This window comes from Carettochelys insculpta, chromosome 30, assembly GCF_033958435.1.
Source record: "Carettochelys insculpta isolate YL-2023 chromosome 30, ASM3395843v1, whole genome shotgun sequence".
NCBI classification, from domain to species: Eukaryota; Metazoa; Chordata; order Testudines; family Carettochelyidae; genus Carettochelys; species Carettochelys insculpta.
In genome coordinates, this window is record NC_134166.1 from 3,107,085 (window position 1) to 3,127,789 (window position 20,705).

At 50.3% G+C, this 20,705-nt stretch overlaps 1 protein-coding gene across 1 annotated transcript in view; it reads right to left on the bottom strand.

Annotated features, from left to right (window-relative positions):
- Window positions 1–8,073: 8,073 nt before the first annotated feature.
- The window catches only part of LOC142003860 (natural killer cell receptor 2B4-like), a 38,342-nt gene continuing 25,710 nt past the window's right edge, over window positions 8,074–20,705 (bottom strand). The window contains exons 4-9 of the mRNA XM_074981192.1: window positions 19,617–19,715; window positions 18,371–18,444; window positions 14,282–14,347; window positions 12,594–12,629; window positions 11,163–11,222; window positions 8,074–9,452 (exon numbers count right to left, since the gene is read on the bottom strand). Of these exons, the coding sequence (XP_074837293.1) occupies window positions 9,372–9,452; window positions 11,163–11,222; window positions 12,594–12,629; window positions 14,282–14,347; window positions 18,371–18,444; window positions 19,617–19,715 (416 nt within the window). The 3' untranslated portion in view covers window positions 8,074–9,371. The remainder of the gene's footprint in view (window positions 9,453–11,162; window positions 11,223–12,593; window positions 12,630–14,281; window positions 14,348–18,370; window positions 18,445–19,616; window positions 19,716–20,705) is intronic.

Here is a 20,705-nt window from a genome sequence, read left to right on the forward strand (position 1 = left end):
CTCTAGCTGGGCATCCACCCAACGGGCCTGCCATGGTCAGGTACGTACCCCACAGGGCACCCCCCCCCAAAGGCATGGGGCAGGGGCACCATACATGACTGGGGGCCCCCCACGCCCCCAGCAGACCCTGGCCCACCAGGGCCTGGGCAGAGCATGGCCCAGGGGTGGTGCCACAGCCACCGGCGCCCATCAGCACCCTCACCTGCAGACAGCACCGCACCCTGCCCCTGGGGGAAGAGGGAGGACCACAGGAAGGGGCCACCCACAGGGCCACCACATGCACCAATGGCAGACAGGGGACAGGGACCAGATGCCCACCAGGGGATGAGGGGCATGGGCCATGGGGCAGGGCTGTGTACTCATGGCCTCCCTCTTTCCTCCCACCCCCGTTTCTGAGCCACCCCATCCGATGGCCAGGACGGCATGGCACCCTCCATGGCCCCAGACAGCGCCCCCAGATCCCTGTACCTTGATCCCCCAGTAGCACCACCAGCACCAGGTTGGGCCCACCCTCGCTGGGGCCAGAGGCATAGCACCCTGCACCCCGAGGTGGCTGCTGCCCTCTGGCACCAGGTGGACATCATGGAGCAGAGGCTCCACTTCAATGAGCGGGAGGCTGCCTGGCACCAGGAGGCCTGGTGGGATTTCATGGCCACCTTCAACTGGGTGGCCATCACCTTTGAGGAGCTCATGGCCCAGCTGCCCCCAGCATTGCCCTCCGTGCTGCCCTCCCTGCCACCCCACCTGCTGCCCCACCCAACATCCCGCTGGCTGCCCCACCTGCCAACCCTGCAGGGCAGGAGTCTGCTGGGGCCGACGACCAGACCGAGGACCCACACTGGCCGTATCTCGCCCTCCTCCTGGCCCCCAGCTGGCCTCGCTGGGGACCCTGGCTGAGGGGGGGACCAGCGACCCGAACATGGTGGTGGGTCGCACCTGTCAACCCCCATGGTGGAGTGATGGGCCGATGGCTGGCCCGTCCACATCCCCCCATGTATATAGTTATCCCCCCGCATGCACATAGTTAAGTTATGATGGTGTTTGTTATGTTCCATACTCAGTGGTGAGCTTTTTGGTTGTTTAACAAGTAATCAGTTTTATTTTTCACAACCCCCCATGCTACGTGTGCTTTTGGTGGGAGTTGTGAGCGAATGGTGGGGGCGGTGTGTAGGGGATCCACCAGGGATGGCCTGGGTGGTACTCACTGGGCCCCCTGATCAAATTACTCCCACAGGGCCTCCCATACCCAGACCCCCTCCCAGTGGGCCTGGCGGCTAGGGGTGGCAGCTGGCTGGGGGTAGCCCATTCCAGCCTCAAGCAACCAGGCCTGCACAAAGGTCTCCCCCTTGCTTTACACCAGGTTGTGGAGCGTGCAGCAGGCACCCACAACTGGGGGGATGTTTGGGAGGCCCACATCCAGGCAGGCCAGGAGGCACCACCACCAGCCCTTCAGGCGCTCAAAGGCCCTCTCGACCACCTGCTGGGCATTCAATCAAGCGTCATAGCAATCCTGGCTGGTGTTAAGGTGGCCCATGTACGGCCACATAAGCCAGGGCTGGAGGCGGTAGGCCGCATATGCTATGAGGCAGAGGGGTACGGTGGTGTCCCCCAGTGGGATCTCCCTCTGAGGGATGTAGGTCCCCACCTACAGCCAGAGGCATAGTCCTGAATTGCGGAACACACGAGCGTCATGGGTGCAGCTGGGACAACCCACATATGCATCCTGGAAGCGGCTGCAGCTGTCCACCATAGCCTGCAGGAACCACGGAGTGGTAGCCCTTCCTGTTGATATAGCACCTGCCACTGTGGTCCAGGGCATGGACGTGGGTCCCATCAAGGGCCCCGAAGCAGTTCAGGAACCCCATGGTGGTGAATCCCACAACGGCCGCATCCATGTCACAGAATCACAGAATCATAGGGCTGGAAGGGACCTCAGGAGGTCATCTTGTCCAGCCCCCTGCTTCAAGCAGGATCAACCCCTACTAAGTCATCCCAGCCAGGACTTAAAAACCTCAAGGGATGGAGAATCCACCGCCTCGCTAGGCAACGCATTCTAATGCTTCACCACCCGCCTGGTGAAGAAGTTTTTCCTAATATCTAACCTACACTTTTCCCTCTTCAACTTCTGACCGTTACTCCTTGTTCTGCCATCTGACACCACTGAGAATGGTTTCTCACCCTCCTTTTTAGAGCTCCCCTTCAGGAAGTTGAAGGCTGCTATTAAATCACCCCTAAGTCTTCTCTTCTGTAAACTAAACAAGCCCAAATCCCTCAGCCTATCCTCATAGGTCTTGTGCTCCAGACCCTTAATCATTTTTGTTGCCCTTCACTGAACCTGCTCTAGCAAATCCACATCCTTTTTATACTGGGGGGCCCAAAACTGGACACAATATTCCAGATGTGGCCTCACCAGTGCCGAATAAAGAGGAATAACTACTTCTCTAGATCTGCTCAAAATGCTCCTCCTAATGCACCCCAGTATGCCGCTAACTTTCTTGGCTACAAGGGCACACTGTTTACTCATATACAGCCTTTCGTCCACCATAACCCCTAGGTCCCTTTCCATCGTACTGCTGCTGAGCCAGTCGGTCCCCAGCCTGTAACAATATTTGGGATTCGCCCCAGGTGCAGGACTCTACACTTTTCCTTATTGAACCGCATCAGATTTCTTTTGGCCCTCTGGATTCTCTCTCTACCCTCCAATGTATCTACTTCTCCCCCTAGTTTTGTGTCATCCGCAAACTTGCTGAGGGTGCAACCCAGTCCCTCATCCAGGTCATTAATAAAGATGTTGAATAACACCAGCCCCAGAACCGAGCCTTGTGGCACTCCGCTTGGAACAGACCGCCATCCAGATATTGAGCTATTGACCACTACCTGTTGGGCCCGACCATCAAGCCAGCTTTCCATCCATCTTATAGTCCAAGGATCCCACCCATATTTCCTTAACTTATGGACAAGGATGTTGTGGGAGACCGTATCAAAAGCCTTGCTGAAGTCAAGGTATATCACATCCACTGACTTCCCCATGTCCACAGAGCTTGTTACCTTGTCATAGAAGCTGATCAGATTGGTGAGGCAGGACTTGCCCCTGGTGAATCCATGTTGGCTACTTTTGATCACTTTCCCCTCTTCCAAGTGTTTCAGAATGGATTCCTTGAGGATTACCTCCATTATTTTCCCAGGGATTGAGGTAAGGCTGATGGGTCTATAGTTCCCTGGATTGTCCTTCTTTCCTTTTTTAAAGATGGGCACTACGTTTGCCTTCTTCCAGTCATCCGATATCTCCCCCGATCTCCAAGAGTCTTCAAGGATAATGGCCAAAGGTTCAGCAATGACCTCTGCCAATTCCCTCAGTACCCTGGGGTGCATTAAATCCAAACCCATGGACTTGTGCACATCTAGTTTTTCTAGATAGCTCAGAACTTGTTCCTTCCTCACAGACGGTTGCCCTCCACCTTCCCATACTGCATCATCTAGGACCATCACTGGGAAGTTGACTTTGTCCATGAAGACTGAGGCAAAAAAAGCATTGAGTACTTCAGCTTTTCCTGCATCATCTGTCACTAGGTTACCTCCCTCATCCAGTAATGGCCCCACACCTCCGCTGATAACCTGTTTATTGTTCACATGTCTGTAGAAACCCTTCTTGTTACTCTTCACATCCCTTGCCAGCTGCAGTTCCAATTGTGCTTTCGCTTTACTGATTACTGCCCGGCATTCTCCAGCCGTATGTTTATACTCCTCCTTAGTCAACTGTCCATGTTTCCATTTCTTGTATGCATCCTTTTTAAATTTAAGCTGACTAATGATTTCCCTGTTAAGCCAAGCTGGTTGCCTACCATGTTTGCATTTCTTACTACGCAGAGGGATGGTTTGTTCCTGTGCCTTCAGTAAGACTTCTTTAAAATACTTCCAGTTCTCTTCAACTCTTTTCCCCTTCATCTTCATTTCCCCAGGGATCCTGCTCATCCGGTCTCTGAGGGAGTCAAAGTCTGCTCTTCTTAAATCAAGGGTCTGTATGTTACTGCTCACCCTTCTTCCTTTCGTCTGGATCCTGAAATCTACGATCTCATGGTCGCTGCAGCCCAGGTTCCCTCCTGCTTCTATTTCTTCTACTAGTTCTTCCCTGTTTGTGAGCAGCAGGTCAAGTTGTGCATGGCCCCTGGTAAGTTCCTTCAGCACATGTACCAAGAAGTTATCCCCAACATTCTCCAAAAACTTCCTGGATTGTCTGTGTGCTGCTGTATTGGTCTCCCAACAAATGTCCGGATGACTAAAGTCTCCCATGAGAACCAGGGCCTGTGATTTGGAAGCTTCACTAAGCTGCCTGAAGAAATCCTCATCTACCTCCTCTCCCTGATCTGGCGGCCTATAATAGACACCAACTACAACATTACCTCTGTTACTTCCACCTCTAAGCTTAACCCAAAGACACTCAACTGGATTTTCTCCTTCCTCATACTGGAGCTCTGAGCAATCACACTGCTCCCTCACACAGAGCGCAACTCCTCCTCCTTCTCTCCCGTCTGTCCTCCCTAAACAATTTATAACCTTCCATGACCGTGCTCCAGTTATGCGAATTGTCCCACCAAGTCTCCGTTATTCCAACCACCTCAGACTTGTGTGACTGTGCCAGGGCCTCTGATTCTTCCTGTTTGTTCCCCAGGCTTCTGGCATTAGTGTACAAGCATCTTAGAGAAGGGGCCGATTGCCCCACTTTCTCCTCTTCTCCCAGGAAACCCACTTGATTGTTCCCTCCTCCTTCCCCACTTACCTCAGGGCTTGTGTCACCTTCCCCCGACAAACCTCGTTTAAAGCCTCCTCACTAGGTTTGCAAGCCTGCCCACAAAGATGCTCTTTCCTCTTTTAGTGAGGTGGATCCCGTCTCTTCTCAGCAATCCCTGTTCACGAAACAGAATCCCGTGGTCAAAGAAACGAAATCCTTCCCTGCTACACCACCTACGCAACCAGGCATTTACCTCTGTGATTCAACGATCCCTCCGCGGACCCCTTCCTTCCACAGGGAGGACAGACAAGAAGACCACCTGTGCTCCATATTCGTTGATCTTTCTCCCGAGGGTTACGTAGTCTGCCATAATCTCATCCCTGACTTGGATGACCCTCTGCAGCAGCAGGGCATTGAGCACATACACCACCTGCAGGGAGGGGACATGGGCAGCTGTGAGGGTGTGCAGAGTGCACCCTGCCTGCCTTACCCAGGCCCCCTCCTGTCCCGCCCCAGCCCCTCCCCACCCCAATAGGTGCACGCCCAGGCCTCCTTACCTCCATCATGACGGCCCCGACTGTGGCCTTGCATACGCCAAACTGTTGGCCCATGAAACGGTACCTGTCTGGAGTGGCCAGCTTCCACACAACTATTGTGACCCTCTTCTCAACGGTGAAGGTGCGCCGCATCCATGTGTCCTGGTGCCTCAGGGCAGGGGTGAGTCACTGGCAGAGCTCCATGAAGGTCTGCCAGCTCATGCGGAAGTTCTGCAGCCAATGGTCCTCATCCTATTCCCCCATGACCAGGTGCTCCCACCAGTCGGTGCTGATGCGGTAGCTCCAAAGCCGACGAGGCACCAGTGGTGAGGGGGAGCAGGAGGACCTGATAGTCCAGACCATCCCCTAGTGCCCCCAGGGATAGCTCCTCTGCCAGGACCTGCCGGGCGGCTGCCTGTGCAGCGTCTAGCAGGGCACCTGTCCCACAGGAGGCAGCTTGAGGGGCTTCCAGCTGCTGCTGGACATCCATATTTGTGGGCTCAGGGTCTGCAGGGCCCGTGCTGTGCAGGCCGAGTGTGTCTGGGAGGGGCCCTCTAAGGGAGCAGCATGCTGTTGTCCCGGAAGAGCTAATCCTCCCTGTGACTCCGTCCATGGGCTTTCCTAGTCCCTTATTTCGAAGGGGGACGCTTACATGCGTGGATGCTCCCTTTCCGCATCCAGGGCGGCCCCTTTCAATGTAACACTGCGCTACTTCGACGTTCAACGTCGATGGTGCTGGGCCTGGAGGATGTGTAGATGTTACGCATCAAAGTAGCATATTTCGATGTCACTACTTCGAAATACACTACTTCGACGTAGTGTTCTAGTATAGACGTAGCCTATCAGTAGATAGATCAAGATTGGAGAGAAAGCAAGTCAGATCACTCAGGGGGATGTAGCCCATTGTCAGATTCTAATGGGGAGGTGTGAACTTCCTCTCTTGATCTATCAAAACAAAAAAGCAGTCCAGTAGCACTTTAAAGACTAACAAAAGATCTATACTACTGATAATGGGCCATTTCCATCCTGACTGTCAGCCCTGACTGACTTGTCAGCTCTGGCCCTCCATTTTCCTGGGACCCCACTCTTTAAATACCCCTCTGGAAACCCCCTCCCCCCAACTCATGCATCTGACAAAGCAGGTCTTTGCCCACCAAAGCTTATGCTCCAAAATATCTGTTAGTCTATAAGGTGCCACAGGACTTCTTGTTCTCGAGGAAAATGCAGAGTTCTGTAGAGACTTTCTCAAGAGAATGCTTTAAGTGTGTAGACACTCCCTGAGTTATGTTTACAGAAGGACCCTTCTGTCGACAAAACTCTCTAGCATAGACCCAGCCATACAGATGCAATCCGTCCACAGGTTCAGTCAAGATTTGTCTATTGACAGTAATGTCTGCCAATCAATGCTTCTAGCACAGACATAGCCAAACTGACCAGAAACAAAGATGAAACTGACCAGCCAGGTTTGTCCCCACTTGGCTAAGAGAAGTGCAAAATGGCAGAATCAAAAGCAGCAAGAAGTTCTGACCCTTCCACTGACTCGCAATAACCATCTGGGAAGGACAAGAAAACTTGTTTTTGAAAATAGAGCAAGAGGAGGGTAGGGCACTCCCACAGGATTCCAGTGGGAATCTGTGCAAGCCATTTAGTCTTTGTGTTCCCCTTTCTCACACGTACAGTGGGGGTAAGCACAGCTGTATTGGGAGGTACCCAGATACTTTGGGGATGGGAGATCATATATGCACCTAAAATGAAAGCTAAGCTCAGATGGTGATTGGGGCATCCCATGGGGAGGGTCTGACACTAATGACTGAATCACATTTGTTGGAGCCAGAGATGCTAATGGAATTGCACGTCCAAGAGGGGTCCTTGGGTGTTTAGAATCTGGCTGCCCCACCTGGTCTGTCAGCAGCAGCTGATCTCCAGAATACATGGACTTTCCAGCATCCTTGAGCAGGAGAACTGGGATGACTTAGGTGTGATGGGCTCAGAGTTTCCACGGGGATGGTTTATTTATGCACATCTTTGAAGGCTGCAATTTTCGCACAGGGTAGGGTTGCTTATTGTCAGAGTTATAGGTTCTATTCTTAGGGGTGTAGGCAGGGGCAGAAAAGGGAGCTGAGGCTCACTTTGCAAACCTCCACCCACACAACCATTTACCAAAGCTGGAACTGTCACAGGATTTGTGTGTTACAGTAAATACCCTAAAACAAGTCGTCCTTCTGGACTTCAGCAGGTGAGTGCTTCTTGCTCTGAAGTGTGAAGATGGATAGCCCTTCTCATTCCTGAAGAACATTAGTGGCTTTGGTGGGCTGCTGCTTTTAATTATTTGAACCCTGGTCAGAACATTCCAATCCAGTTGCACCCTGTGAAGCATGAATTAGGACCACTAACAGGAAACTGTATTGAGAGCCAGGAGCAAAGGCTTTCCATGTCTGCAACACGAAGAAGGTTCCACAGAGTGGGGAATTGCAATGTCTGGTGCTCTCCAGAGAGAAAGAGAGTGATTTCCAGCCTAGATTCTCACTTGCAGTAACCTGGCACAGCTCTGTTGAAGGTACTAGAACTATGCTGACTTAGCACAGACTTTTAGCTGGTATAACATGTTCAAAGAGATGTAGCTGTGGGAGGAATGTCTCTTGTAGTATATTGTAGATTAAGTGAAATGCCAGGAAAAGTAAACATGTACTACTTTGACCAGTAGTTAAGCTCATTTTTCCTCTTTAATATGTATTCTAAGAATGCTTAGCTTTTACACAACATTTTTCATCAACTCTCAAAAAAATTGACAAATGTACCCTTTTTCTCTCCCCGCCCCTCCACCGATTGCAAATGGTTCATCAGGTTTAAGTCAGATACAAGATATCATCTTGGGTGAACTTCAATCTCTAGGCCCATCTGTCATGACAGCACCAGAAATTCTGCACAGAGTATCTTGATCTTACACCCATGGGAATCAATGAGAAAGCTCCTGTTAACTTTAGGGGAGCAAAGGGGAAGATGATTGCTTGTATATATACAGAGGGGTCACACTGACAGTCCACCCAACAGAGCTAAACTGCAAGGCTTAGTATCTAACAAATCTAAGCAAAGCAGGAGTAAACTAAATTTACATAGACACACCCATGGTCTCTCCTCACTTCCCGCCAGCTGGAAGGGATGCATTACTGTGGATTCTGCTTACATTTACCATACATTTCAAATAGGGTTTCTCCCCCCACAAAAAAAATTCAATACTTTTCTATTGATCGTTGGTTTTGTTTAAAAAAAAAGGGGGGGGGGTTCTTTTAAAAAACAAAGCATTGGTAGTGCCTAAATTGGAACTGAACATATCCCCTTTTATTAGTCTCCTGTAAAATAAAATAATTGGAAATAATCACTCTCTCCCTCAGGGGGACGTATTTCCTTGGTCTGGACTCTTATGCAACTCAGTCACCAAAATGCTTCAGCTCAGTTTCCACTCCCATTCCTTTCCCCTTAGACACCTCCCTGAATAGGAGAGACTGAGTCCTGTCTCAGTTACCCTGGTTTCACACAACTGTGACTTGGAGCTCAGTGCTTTTACACAGAGTATCTGGTCTATCTGACTTCAACAGAGTTACGCCTTACATCTGTCCTACTTAGCTATTTTATAGTTATAAATAAGCTATTAAACTAGTTAACCCACAACATCCTTTCCTTGTGCTGTTAAATCTATAAATATTCTTGCCTACAAACTGCAAAGGAGCGCTTGATAATTTCAACAAGCTAATTGTCTTTCCACATCAAACCTTATCTCAAATTGAACTTCTTCCAGGGAAAACAAAGTTCAATTATCTGGTTTGCACACCTTCTGTGTCTTATTTTCAAATGAGCCATCAAGGTTTAGTCTGGGATTGCAAGAGACGACAGAGGACATTCTTAATGTGACAAAACAAACCAGCAGTCATGTAGCACTTTAAAGACCAAGATATTTCCAGTCTGATCTCCAGAAGATAAAACCCCAAGTCTTGTGCATCCAACAAGCTCTGATCAAAGGTGAGGTCTGTCCCTCAACAAGGAGCTTACTCTGTGGGGAAAAAGGCCTTTAGAGAAAGGCAGCATCATGCAGTGAGGTGTGGCTCAAGCTAGGAATGTGTGTGTCCAGGACTAGGTGAAGAGGAGTGTGGCATCTGAGGGCGCCTGGGTCGGGCAGGAACTTCTTTGACCTACAAGAAAACCAACCATCTTGAACGTACTTCAGTAACAGGAAATACCATTGAACACACCAATCCCAAAGGCACCATGTTAGGGTGACCACCCATCCCATTTTTACTGAGACAGTCCCCTACTTCAGCTGTTTCACAGGCTTTAACAAGACTTTATGAAAATGGTCAAATTGTCCAGTATTTTGTGGGGCTCCTGTTCCCTGCCATCTGTGGCAGCCCCTCTCCTGCTAGAGAGCTCCTCCACTGGATGGCTGTCCTGTTCCCCAGGGTTCTGCACCTTGTGGCAGCAGCTCCTGCTGCAGCAGAGCTTCTCTATGGGAAAGCTGCCCCATTTCACGGAACCCCATGGTGGCAGTTTCCGCTGCCAGTGAACTCCACAACAGGGCAGCTCCTTCATTCCCTGGTGCCCTGTGCTTAAGGGAGGCAGCTCCTGCTTTCAGGAAGCCTCTCCACAGGTCAGCTGCCTTGTTCCCCAGCCTCCCATGCCTCAGGGAGGCAGCTCCTGCTTCATTCCCTGGCCTCTCCTGCCAGGTGGCTTTGGAACCCTTATTCTCAGCACACACACCCCAGGGATTTCTGGAGCCCCCATCCTCCACTCCTTCATCTCTGGTGCCTCACCATGGAGCTACAGCCCCATTTCCAAGGAGCCCTGATGTGGGACAGCAGCTCCACCACCATCCCCGGAGGCCAGTGTCCTGTATTTGCCATAGGGCAATGTGCTCACCCTACACCATGTATACAGATATTTGCAATCCTTGGGCCTGAGATGGGGGAGGAGACAAGCCCATGAGGCTTAATAAGAACTTTCTTAAGGAAATTAGCCCCATCAAAAATCAATCCCTGACAAGCAGTGACCAGGACAGCCTTTGGGTAGGAGACGAAGCCACCAGGTTCATGACAAGGAAATTGAAGCTGATTTACAGCAGATCAGGACCCTGGCCCTGAATTTTAACAAATAGATATTAATGGGTAACTAGCAGCAAGCGGGTGACATAAGACAGATGATTCTGATTTTGTATCATTCACTTTATAACTAATGGGCTACGCAGCAAGACTTTTGAAGCCAAAGCAAGCGTGCTTGCTGTGAGCATTAACTCACAGCAGGTGGCTTGCTTGGCAGAAGGCACAGAGCCCTGAAGAACAGGCTGCAAATAACCGCAACAACTGAGGTTTCCTGGATGGAATAGAGTCAGACTGCTCCAACTATGGCTGTTCCCGGTGGTCTTTGAAAAGGATATGCAACTGAAGAGGAATCACCAGCAGTGGAAGAATCAGTCTCCAGGCAGGAGAAATACACACGAGGCCGGATTTCCAGGCTGACATAAAATCAATAAAGGATGGACTGCATTGTTTTACACTAGGTGAGAATCTACTCTTCCCAGACTCCCGTGGTGGGCTGGCTCCTTTTACCTCATCTTGGGATCTGTGCCTATTGAAATCTGAGTGACAGCTGCTGTCATGGAATTACATCTGGTTTACACCAGCATGGAAATTGGTCTACACCTATGTGGAATCTTCCCTCTGAGGAGCTGGAGGGGACAATAAATTCTCCCTCCATTTCCCCACTGTTGAGGACTGTGGTCACAGGGACAAGTCCAGCATTTTGGTGTGTGCCCATTTTTAGCTGTGGTGAGGCATGGTGGAGGGGAGACTCAGCTGCCTGTAGGGCAAGGGCTCCACAAGACAGAACCAGAGCAGCACACCCATTACCTCTGTGTAGATGGTTGAGATGAAGGATGGGCTGATTTTCTGCCTTTTGACAGAAAGGGGCTGTGAAGCAGAACAAGACAGCAGGTTAAAGCATCCATTAAAAGGACCGTAAACGCCAGTATCCCTGCCATGTTCTAGCAAGGACATGGGTGACTCCTAGAACTGGAAGGAATCTTGGGAGGTCAGGTCATCATGTTCAGTCACCTGCACCCATGGCAAGACCAAGCACTATCTAGGTCATTGCTGACAGGTATTTCTCTAACCTGCTCTTAATCTCCAGTGATGGAGATGCCACAACCTCCTTTGGCAATTTATTTTAGTGCTTAGGCACCCTGGACAAGTAGGAATTCTTTCATAGGCTACGTCTACACGTGCAGCCAACATCGAAATAGCTTATTTCGATGTTTCGACATCGAAATAGTCTATTTCGATGAATAACGTCTACACGTCCTCCAGGGCCAGCAACGTCGATGTTCAACTTCAACGTTGCTCAGCCCAACATCGAAATAGGCGCAGCGAGGGAACGTCTACACGTCAAAGTAGCACACATCGAAATAGGGATGCCAGGCACAGCTGCAGACAGGGTCACAGGGCGGACTCAACAGCAAGCCGCTCCCTTAAAGGGCCCCTCCCAGACACAGTTGCACTAAACAACACAAGATACACAGAGCTGACAACTGGTTGCAGACCCTGTGCCTGCAGCATAGATCCCCAGCTGCCGCAGAAGCAGCCAGAAGCCCTGGGCTAATGGCTGCTGCCCACAGTGACCATAGAGCCCCGCAGGGGCTGGAGAGAGAGCATCTCTCAACCCCCCAGCTGATGGCCGCCATGGAGGACCCAGCAATTTCGACGTTGCGGGACGCGGATCGTCTACATGGTCCCTACTTCGACATCGAACGTCGAAGTAGGGCCCTATTCCTATCTCCTCATGAGGTTAGCGACTTCGATGTCTCGCCACCTAACGTCGAAGTTAACTTCGAAATAGCGCCTGACGCGTGTAGACGTGACGGGCGCTATTTCGAAGTTGGTGCCGCTACTTCGAAGTAGCGTGCACGTGTAGACGCAGCTATAATGTCCAACCTAAACCTCCGTTGCTGCAATTTAAGCCCATTCCTTCTTGTCCTATCATCGGAGGTTAAGAAGAATGATTTTTCTCCCTCTCCCTTGTAACATCCTCTAAAGGTACTTGAAATCTGTTTTGTCCCCCCTCAGTCTTGTCTCTTCCAAAGTAAACAAACCCAGTACTGTAATCACACAAAATTACAAACTCCCATTAAACCAGATGGGAAATCCTGCCAGGCTCCTGGAAAGTTTACCCTTCCCACACTAGTAGGTCCAGCTATGTGGGAGGAAAATGCTTGCAGAGCTCAAACAAGGCCATTTGATGTTGTTCACCCAGATTCTGCTACAACCACGTTAAGACAAACTCACCCTCTGGACAGCAGCATAAACCGTCAAGTCTGGTGCCTGGGAAAAGCCCAAAAAAAAAAACAAAACCATCAGTGAAGAGTAAACAGTGAACAAAGGTCCCAGCTGACACAGTTCCATTGACTTCAGTGGGTCTTTGCAAATTTACACCTACTGAGACTGTCACCTGACCCAAGGATTCTTGTACTGATGATAATGTAATACTGATTGTTGGATCTCGAAAAGTTTTACTCCCATGGTGAGTTGGCTGGAGAGCTGAGATTCAAGATTAGGTATCCCAACGATTAACAAAACCACTGGATTACTGCCCTTTATCAGAGGCTATTCAAGGAAGGAGTTAGGTTAAATTAGAATATACTTGGACAGAGAAGAAGCATTATGGATTGAAGATAATCAGTGGTTCACTGTCAGATGGGAACATAGCTTGGGGAGTCTACCGGGGTTAGTCTTGGGCCAGGTAGTGACCGCCAAGAGAAGACTATTCAATATCTTCCTTAATTACTTTTATAATAGAGTGCACAGTAGACTTGAAAAACTGATAATAAAACAAAGCAGGGAGGAGTTGCAAGCACTGCAGATGAGAGAATTAAAATTCAAATGACCTTGACAAATTGGAGACTTGGTCTGAATCCAACAAGGTGAAATTCCTTAACTCCAAGTGCAAAGTATTTCGGTTAGAGGAGAACAGCAAAAATTATGGAAATGTATAGAAAACTTCATCTATGAAAGGTTAAAGAAACTAGGCATGTTTAGTCTAGTTTAAAATACAGCTGGGGGGGACATGATACATTCTTCAAATCCATTAATAGCTGTTATACAGAGGACCAGGATCAATTGTTCTCCATGTGCACCAAAGGTAGGCTGAGTAGTAACTGATTTAATTTGCTGCCAGAGAGATTAGAGTCTGTAGTTCACAGAACTATCCTGAAGGCACTTTATGGAGCAGTGATGGGAGAAACCTGTAAGTCTACACCCTGTGAGATATTTCACTTTAGTAGTTGGCATAAGGATTTGAGGGCTATGAGCCTGAGCAGAAGTGAGTTACCAACAGTAACCCTGAGTTATTGGGGAACTAAGGGTGTAAAATGAGATCAGGGAACCCTAGGAACAGATGCAAGCTGGGAATACGTTACAGTAAGAACATTCAGCGTGTCTCCCAGCCAGACACTGAACTTCATTCTGTTGTGCTGATACCAGGGCTAGAACATTTCAAACTTCAAATCTAATCAGTTGCCAACTGGAAATTCTTAAATCAACATAATCAATAGCCTCTCAACAAATCAGGAAACATGCTCGCTACTAGGAAGATCTTTCTAAGGGTGATGAAGATCTGGAATTGGCTTCCAAGGAAGGTTCTGGAATACTCATCACTGGAAGGAGGTCGGGCAAGGGATGGTCTGGGTTTTCTTGGTTCTGCCTCTATGCAGAGGACTGACACTGACCTCTCAAGGGCCCTTCCAGCCTGATGTTTCTGTGATTATTCAAGATCCACTGGCCACATCTTGAACTGGCATAAATTGTCATTGCTCCACCAAAAACACAAAGGCAGTTCACACCAACAGAGGATCTGGTTCCCCAGGCCTGAGAAGTGACTCCTTTCACCAATGCACCTCCACATGGAATGTAAAACAAAACCTACGGTTTGAAAGCAGCAGAGTGAACCTGGGTTGGAAGAACCACTGGGCACTTACTTGTGGAGTGGAGCCGACCTCAGCATAAATGGTATTTCCCACAATTCTGTTCTGGGCATATCCATTCTGTACAGGGGAAAAACAAAAACTAAGTGGGTTTAAAAAGCTTAGTCATGGGGAAAAAAATAAGGGATTGAATTTCCTTCCCGTCTCTTTGATCAGAAACATTGGCTAAACTGCTGAGTTGAATTTTATTCTCTATCTTGTAGGGCCAGATATCCAAAGTAGTATAAAATCAACAAGAACCTTCCACTGACTTCAACCAGCTCTGCCTCAGGTTACTAAAGGATGACGGACCCATGAACTGCAAAGAACTCAAGCCAAAAAAACCTTATCAGCTTTTTAAATAGATGTCAGGGAAGTGGATGGCAAGAATGAAGGAGAATTGATCACTTTGGGGTTTCACAAGCACCAGACACAATCTCTCCATAAGGCTAAACTCACACAGCTAAGAGAGTGGGGATAGGCCACAGTGCTGCAGACTGAAAACTGACTGAGGGAGGTCTTTCAAGTCATGACCACCCTTCCACAGGCAGATAGCCCTCTCCCCTCCTACCAGATCATGTGGTACAGTCTGGCCATTCTCTCTGGGGTGGGGTAGCTCCATCACTTACTGCTTGTTTGGTAAGGCATTATGTCATCACTATAACAATTCAGTGGTGAGCCAGAATGTCCCAGTAACGGCATGGACAGAGTTTGCATTCCTCCTGCTATCCAAGTCCCTGTCCCTGCAACCTGAGCTAAAGGAAAATCCCCATTATCTAGTAGCAGTAAAATTTCCAGCCAGTAGAGGACAGTGGTGCGTTCGTACATTAACCCACAAGGCTACCTCTCTTATTTTTGTGCTGCTCTTACACATTAAATATCTGCTTTTATTATGAAAAAAACCTGTTCATCTGACCTTAGGGCTAATCATCCAAGAAATACTTGCAGAGAAGACATACAATGTAAAACAAGAAAGAAGAGGTGAAAACTTCAGAGAAAGGTATTTGGTTGGAGCTTCAACAGTTTAAAATACAGTCTTCCCCCACCTTATGAGGGTAATTTGTTCCTGAAAAACCCCTCTTAGGGTGAATTCTTGGAAGTCAAAAACGTAATTACCATTAAATTTCAATGTGAAAAAATTTTATGCATTCCTGAGCCCAAAAATTTACACCCATTTGTGCTAAAACGACACAAAATCCCATTAAAATGAACACAATTACTTCAATAGTTAACATTAGTTTTCATAACACACCCTAACAAGGCATTTTCCCTTCATTAATTACTCTATAATATGGCTGTTTACCTGCTTTCGGGGGGCTCTCCCAGGTGCAGAGACAGGGCTGCGAGGGGGATGGAAATCAAAGATTGCCTGGGAGGGGGGCACAAAGCTGGGTGGCTGCCCACGGCTGCAGAAATGGGCCGGTGCAAGGGGGCAGGCAGGGCAGAGCAGGGAACGGGGAGGCAGCCCAGCCTGAGTGCAGCTTAGGTTAAGCAGGGAGGGGGCAGTGCCAGGGGCTGGCCGCGCGGGGAGCTAGGCAGGCACAGAGGGCCCCTGGCTGGCAAGGGGCGATGCCTCGCCTGTATGGGGCTCCACGATGGAGAAGCCCCACCAGCGGCGGCCAAGGCGGCAGTGGCAGGCGAGCCAGGCGCTAAATGGGACGGAACGCTGCAGGCGGCGAATGGCGCCCGAGGCACAGCTGCGCAGGGTGGTGGCGGCCCCCTAGCCACCTAGGGGGGCAAGCGGCAGCGGCAGGGCCAGGATGGGCTGCGCACCCAGCATCCACATCTCGCAGACTGACGTGATCTACTGCCGGGACTTGGACGAGTCTACCTCCCCGCACCGCGCCGCTGCCCCCCTGCACGGCCTCTTCGTCAACACCGACGCGGCCGACTCCATCCCCTCGGTGCTCGCCTACCAGAACACCAGCCTTCGCCCGGCCCTGGCCCGTGCCGCCAGCTGGGCCGGGGCACGCCGCTGCTGCAGCGCCGAGGCAGAGACCCAGACCAGCTACAGCAGTGTTAAGGTAAAGGGGGCGGGCCAAGCTCCGGAGGTGGGTGCCCGCTGTGGCTGGCCGGGGGCTCCAGGAAACCGCCGCCAGGTGCTGTGGAGAGATGCGCCAGGCGGGCAGCCGTTGCCTGGAGCCACGGCCTTGCTCCCGCTGCAGGGCAGCCGTGTCCCACTGAGGCGCGCGAAATCCAAATCACTCCTCGTAAATGTGAAGAAATGCCTCATCGGCCGAAGCAGAGGCATTACATGACACTCCTTGTAAAGTCGAATTCTCGTAACCCGAATGGGCGTATCTCGGGGTGTGACTGTAACTGAAACAAAATGAGACCCAGCTGCCAGGAGAGGATCAGTAATCAGGGGAGGGAGCTGTTATGCTCTAAACTGGCCAAAAGGTGGCAGCATGGAGTTATGAATAAATCCCATTTGTTGACAGCTGTTCCAGTCATGTTCAGAATTTTCCAAATCTGAAGAAGTGGGTCTGTCCCACAAAAGCTCATCCCCTAATAAATCATTTTATTAGTCTTTAAAGTGCTGCAGGATGGTGCTTTTGTTTTGTGAAGATACAGGCTAACACAGCTCTCGCTCTCTCTCTCGCTCTGACTCTTCTAGTTAGGTTTGAAAAATATTTATTTAATACCTTAACAAGCTCATGTTTCTCCAGGATGTCTATCCTGAAGAACTGCACAGCAATATATATGCTATACACAGAGTTTACATCTCCCACTTCTGCAAAACAGTCTTCCTGTGGGGTGGAGCACGGCAGCTGCTTAACAGCCATGCAGAAACAGGGCAAATATTTTGATGGGAATTAAACAAACCCCGTAGCATTCAAAACTTCAAGGGCGATTTATGCAGCTAAACTGTAGTCAGACTAACTGGAGAAACAGCCCAGTGGAAATGATACTGGAGTGGGAATCAGGAGGCCTAGGTTTCACTTTCAGCTTGGCCCTGTTTCAACCATCCAGAAAATGGAGGTAATGACGTTGCCCTGACTTCATGAGGTATGTTGTGAACCTCAAAAAGCAGCAACCTAAGTGCTAATTTACATATTATTACATGGGGCTTTCTAGGACATTAGCTCAGAAGTATCTCTTCTCCCATTTGTGCTTGTGTACAGGCAGGAAGGTTCCGTGAAAGGTGACAAATTCTGAGTGAATAAAAGGAACTACTTTTTTTCCAATGAATGCATAATTAGACTGTGGAACTCACATCCACAGGACGTCAGTGAGGCCCAGAAACTGTTAAGAGTCAGAAAAGGATGGGAGATGCTTATATGGAGAGCAAGGATATTCACAGGTATAACAATTTTGAATGCGAAGTTTCAGAGCTTAACCAGTCCTTGCTATTAGTGGTGGAAAGCAGCCTCTTTGAGAGCAGTGTATCCCACAGCTAGAAAAGGGTTCCTCTCCTTCCAAAGGCACCTACTGCTAGCCTACCGTCACAGACGTAATACTGAACCAGAGAGGTCTTGGTCTGATCCAGTCTGGCTAAAGTGATCATCTCTCCTGTATTAGGCGGGACAGTCCTGTATTTGGGACACCAAAAAGGCATCCCTACTTATTTTTTAAAAGGGACGAATTGTCCCGTATTTGGGCCCTCCCCTGCTAACCTTTTCTGCCAGCAGCTGCGCAGATGGTAGTCACTTTCCTGAGCCTCAGGGAAGCTAGGGAGAGCCTGGACAGCTGCCTCATCCCTGCCACTTCCCCGGTGCTTCTGGTGGGGGGCCAGCAGCTGTTGCTTTCCTGGGCTCCTGGGGAGCGCCAGTGGCTGTCACCTCCTTCCCAGCTCCCTGGACCATGGAGGAACCAGGAGGAGCTTCCCCCCTCCCGCCATATCTCCCTGGCCCATATTTGGGGCAGGGAGATATGATCACCATAAATCTGGCAAATTTCCATGTTCCTAGGGATGGCTTCTACCAATCTGGGTAGGAATGTTGTCAGTGTTGTCTGGTCTCTCCGGAAAAGCAGGTCAGTGCTACATGAGACACTCTCAGCTGTAGGTTTCAGCCTTTTCTGTCCTCAGCCAGGCGAGCAGTATCAACACTGCTCTGGCCTTGCCTAAAAAGGGCAAAACAAAGGGATTCTTTCAGGACTCACAGTGTTTCTTCTGGCACAGGAGTCCTCCACTTCCTGGTACACAGTAAGGGGCACATCACAGCCTTTGGTGGAGCCTTTCAAGAGATGGAACAACTGATTTGTGCAAGAAACTTCAACTCATCCCATTCTCACGGGGTGACAGTGACCCCACGCAGAGCCCTTTGCTCAGGGTTTCAGAGATTTGGGCAGCTAGTCACCCGCCTTCTGCTGCTGGGGTATGTATCACCCTCAGCCCTGACACTTCCCATCTTGCTCCCTGTGATCTTAGCATCTCCTCTACCACTTCTGGCCTCCTGCCCTGGGTGTGGTTCCCAGGCTCCAGTACCACAAGTCAGGAGGAGCATTTACCAATCCACGGACAAGAGGCAGTTTTGGGTGTTACTATGGGTTTACAGGGCTGATTTCTCAGGTCTGATTCAGAAATTTTCAGTCCAAAAGAGAGCGAAAGGACCAGTGCAATCAGCCTGACCTCCAGTATAACACCCACGTCAACAGGGAAGAGTGGGGGTGCAAGGACAGCTCTCTGCCATCTATATGTGGGCCTCATGCTAACCTGCGTTCATGACCAAGTTAACAATCTCTCGGGTGAGGGGGGGACTCCCAGCCTGCAGTCGGAATACAGACCATGACTTGCCTTGATCCAGCCCCCCAGGACTGGAGCTCCCCTTACTAGCATCCAGCTCAGCGTGGGTGGGGAGTGTGGAGCCCAAGCCTCACGGGCTAGAGTCAGGCAAGCTAGGACCAGATCCAGCCCATGGGCTCTGCCTGGCCGGGGCAGGAACAGAATTCTATCCACGGAATATTCTATTCTATTCTGCTGCCAGCACCACTGCTGCCCTCCTCCACCGCCCCCAGCTGACACTTCCCCCACTGCTCTGATTGGCTTGAATAGACCACATCCGCAGCCCACTCTTGCACCCTCCCATACAGACCCCATACCGGTGCCCCACCAGCCCCCTCCCCCACACACTCATTCCTGGAACCCCCATTTCTGGTCCCACCTTGGACCCCCAGAGGAGTTATTCTGGCCTGGGGGAAGCCCTAAACTTCAGTTCTCCCTTCTCCACCCCTTTGCCTGTGCTGCTGGAGCATGAGGAGAGGGGGTGTCTCAACCAGGGGCCATATCAGTAACGGGAGATTGCATCTGACTTCTATGTGGCCCCCAACTGAGTTGGTGAGTAACCCTCAACCCAGAAAAGGTTCCCTGCCCTGATCTATGGGATGAGCTTCCTTTTTAGCCACTTACGTCGCTTCTTCCGGTGCTTGCAGACAAAGATGAGGACGACCACTATGAGCAGAAGTAACACCAGCCCTCCAGTGCCCCATGGGACTATCTGTAAAAGATCTGCAAGAGAGAAAGCTGAAAATCTGAGGTCTTGTTACACCACAGAAGGCCAGAGTCTTTCCGGACTTTTGTTCTCAGCCTACCAGCACAGCATTCTTAGGACAGGTTATTTAACAGGGCGCAGATGCAAAGCTGTCCTGTCCATAGGATGAAGTGGGGAAGCCACTCCAGGTCCCAAGCTTTTGGGGGCTGCATGGTGGCCAGTCCCAGCAGTCCTGTGACTGGAAGGTGGGAGGATTACCTGGGACAGGGCACTGGTGGTGGAGGCAGGCAGCAGCTGCAGGGGAGTCACCTCCCTCCAGCCCCTCACCCGGCACTCACCATGCAGCACGAGCAGCAGCCTGCTCTGTGCCATTGTGCCACACCTTCACAGCCCACTGAGCCCTGCTTCTCTGTGGGAGGCCTCCTCTCCCAGCGAAGTGGGCTTACCAGGCTGGGAGGGCATGGCAGAAATCCATATGGTGAGTTTGGGGGCTGGGGAAGAAGAGAGGCTGAGGGGGAGGCAACCCCCTGTAGCTGCTGCTGCTGCTGCTGCCTGTGCCCTGCCCAGATAATCCCCAGCCAGGCTGGTTGCGAAAGGGGACAGGAGTCAGGAGCGGGGAAGGACAGGGCCTGTAATGTGCTGGGGGGTTGCCCCACACCCCGACCCTGCCTGAGGATGGCCCCGAGCATATGCTTTGATGAACAGTAAATCAGTTGGAAAGAAGGGAAGGCACCTAAGGAATGGACAAGATCCGTGCTAGTGACAATACACAAGAAAGGAAGTGCATTGGGAGTGCAAGAACTCCAGAACGATTGCCCTAATGAATCATCTAGGCAAGGTGCTGATGATGATAGTCATAGAATCATAGAACAATAGAGCTGGAAGAGACCCAAAAAAGCCACCAAGTCCAGCCCCCTGCCCTAGGCAGGACCAAACCCACACTGATGGAGATACTGGGATTGCAGATAGAAGAACATCTCATGGATGAGCAAATGGGGTTCGGGAAA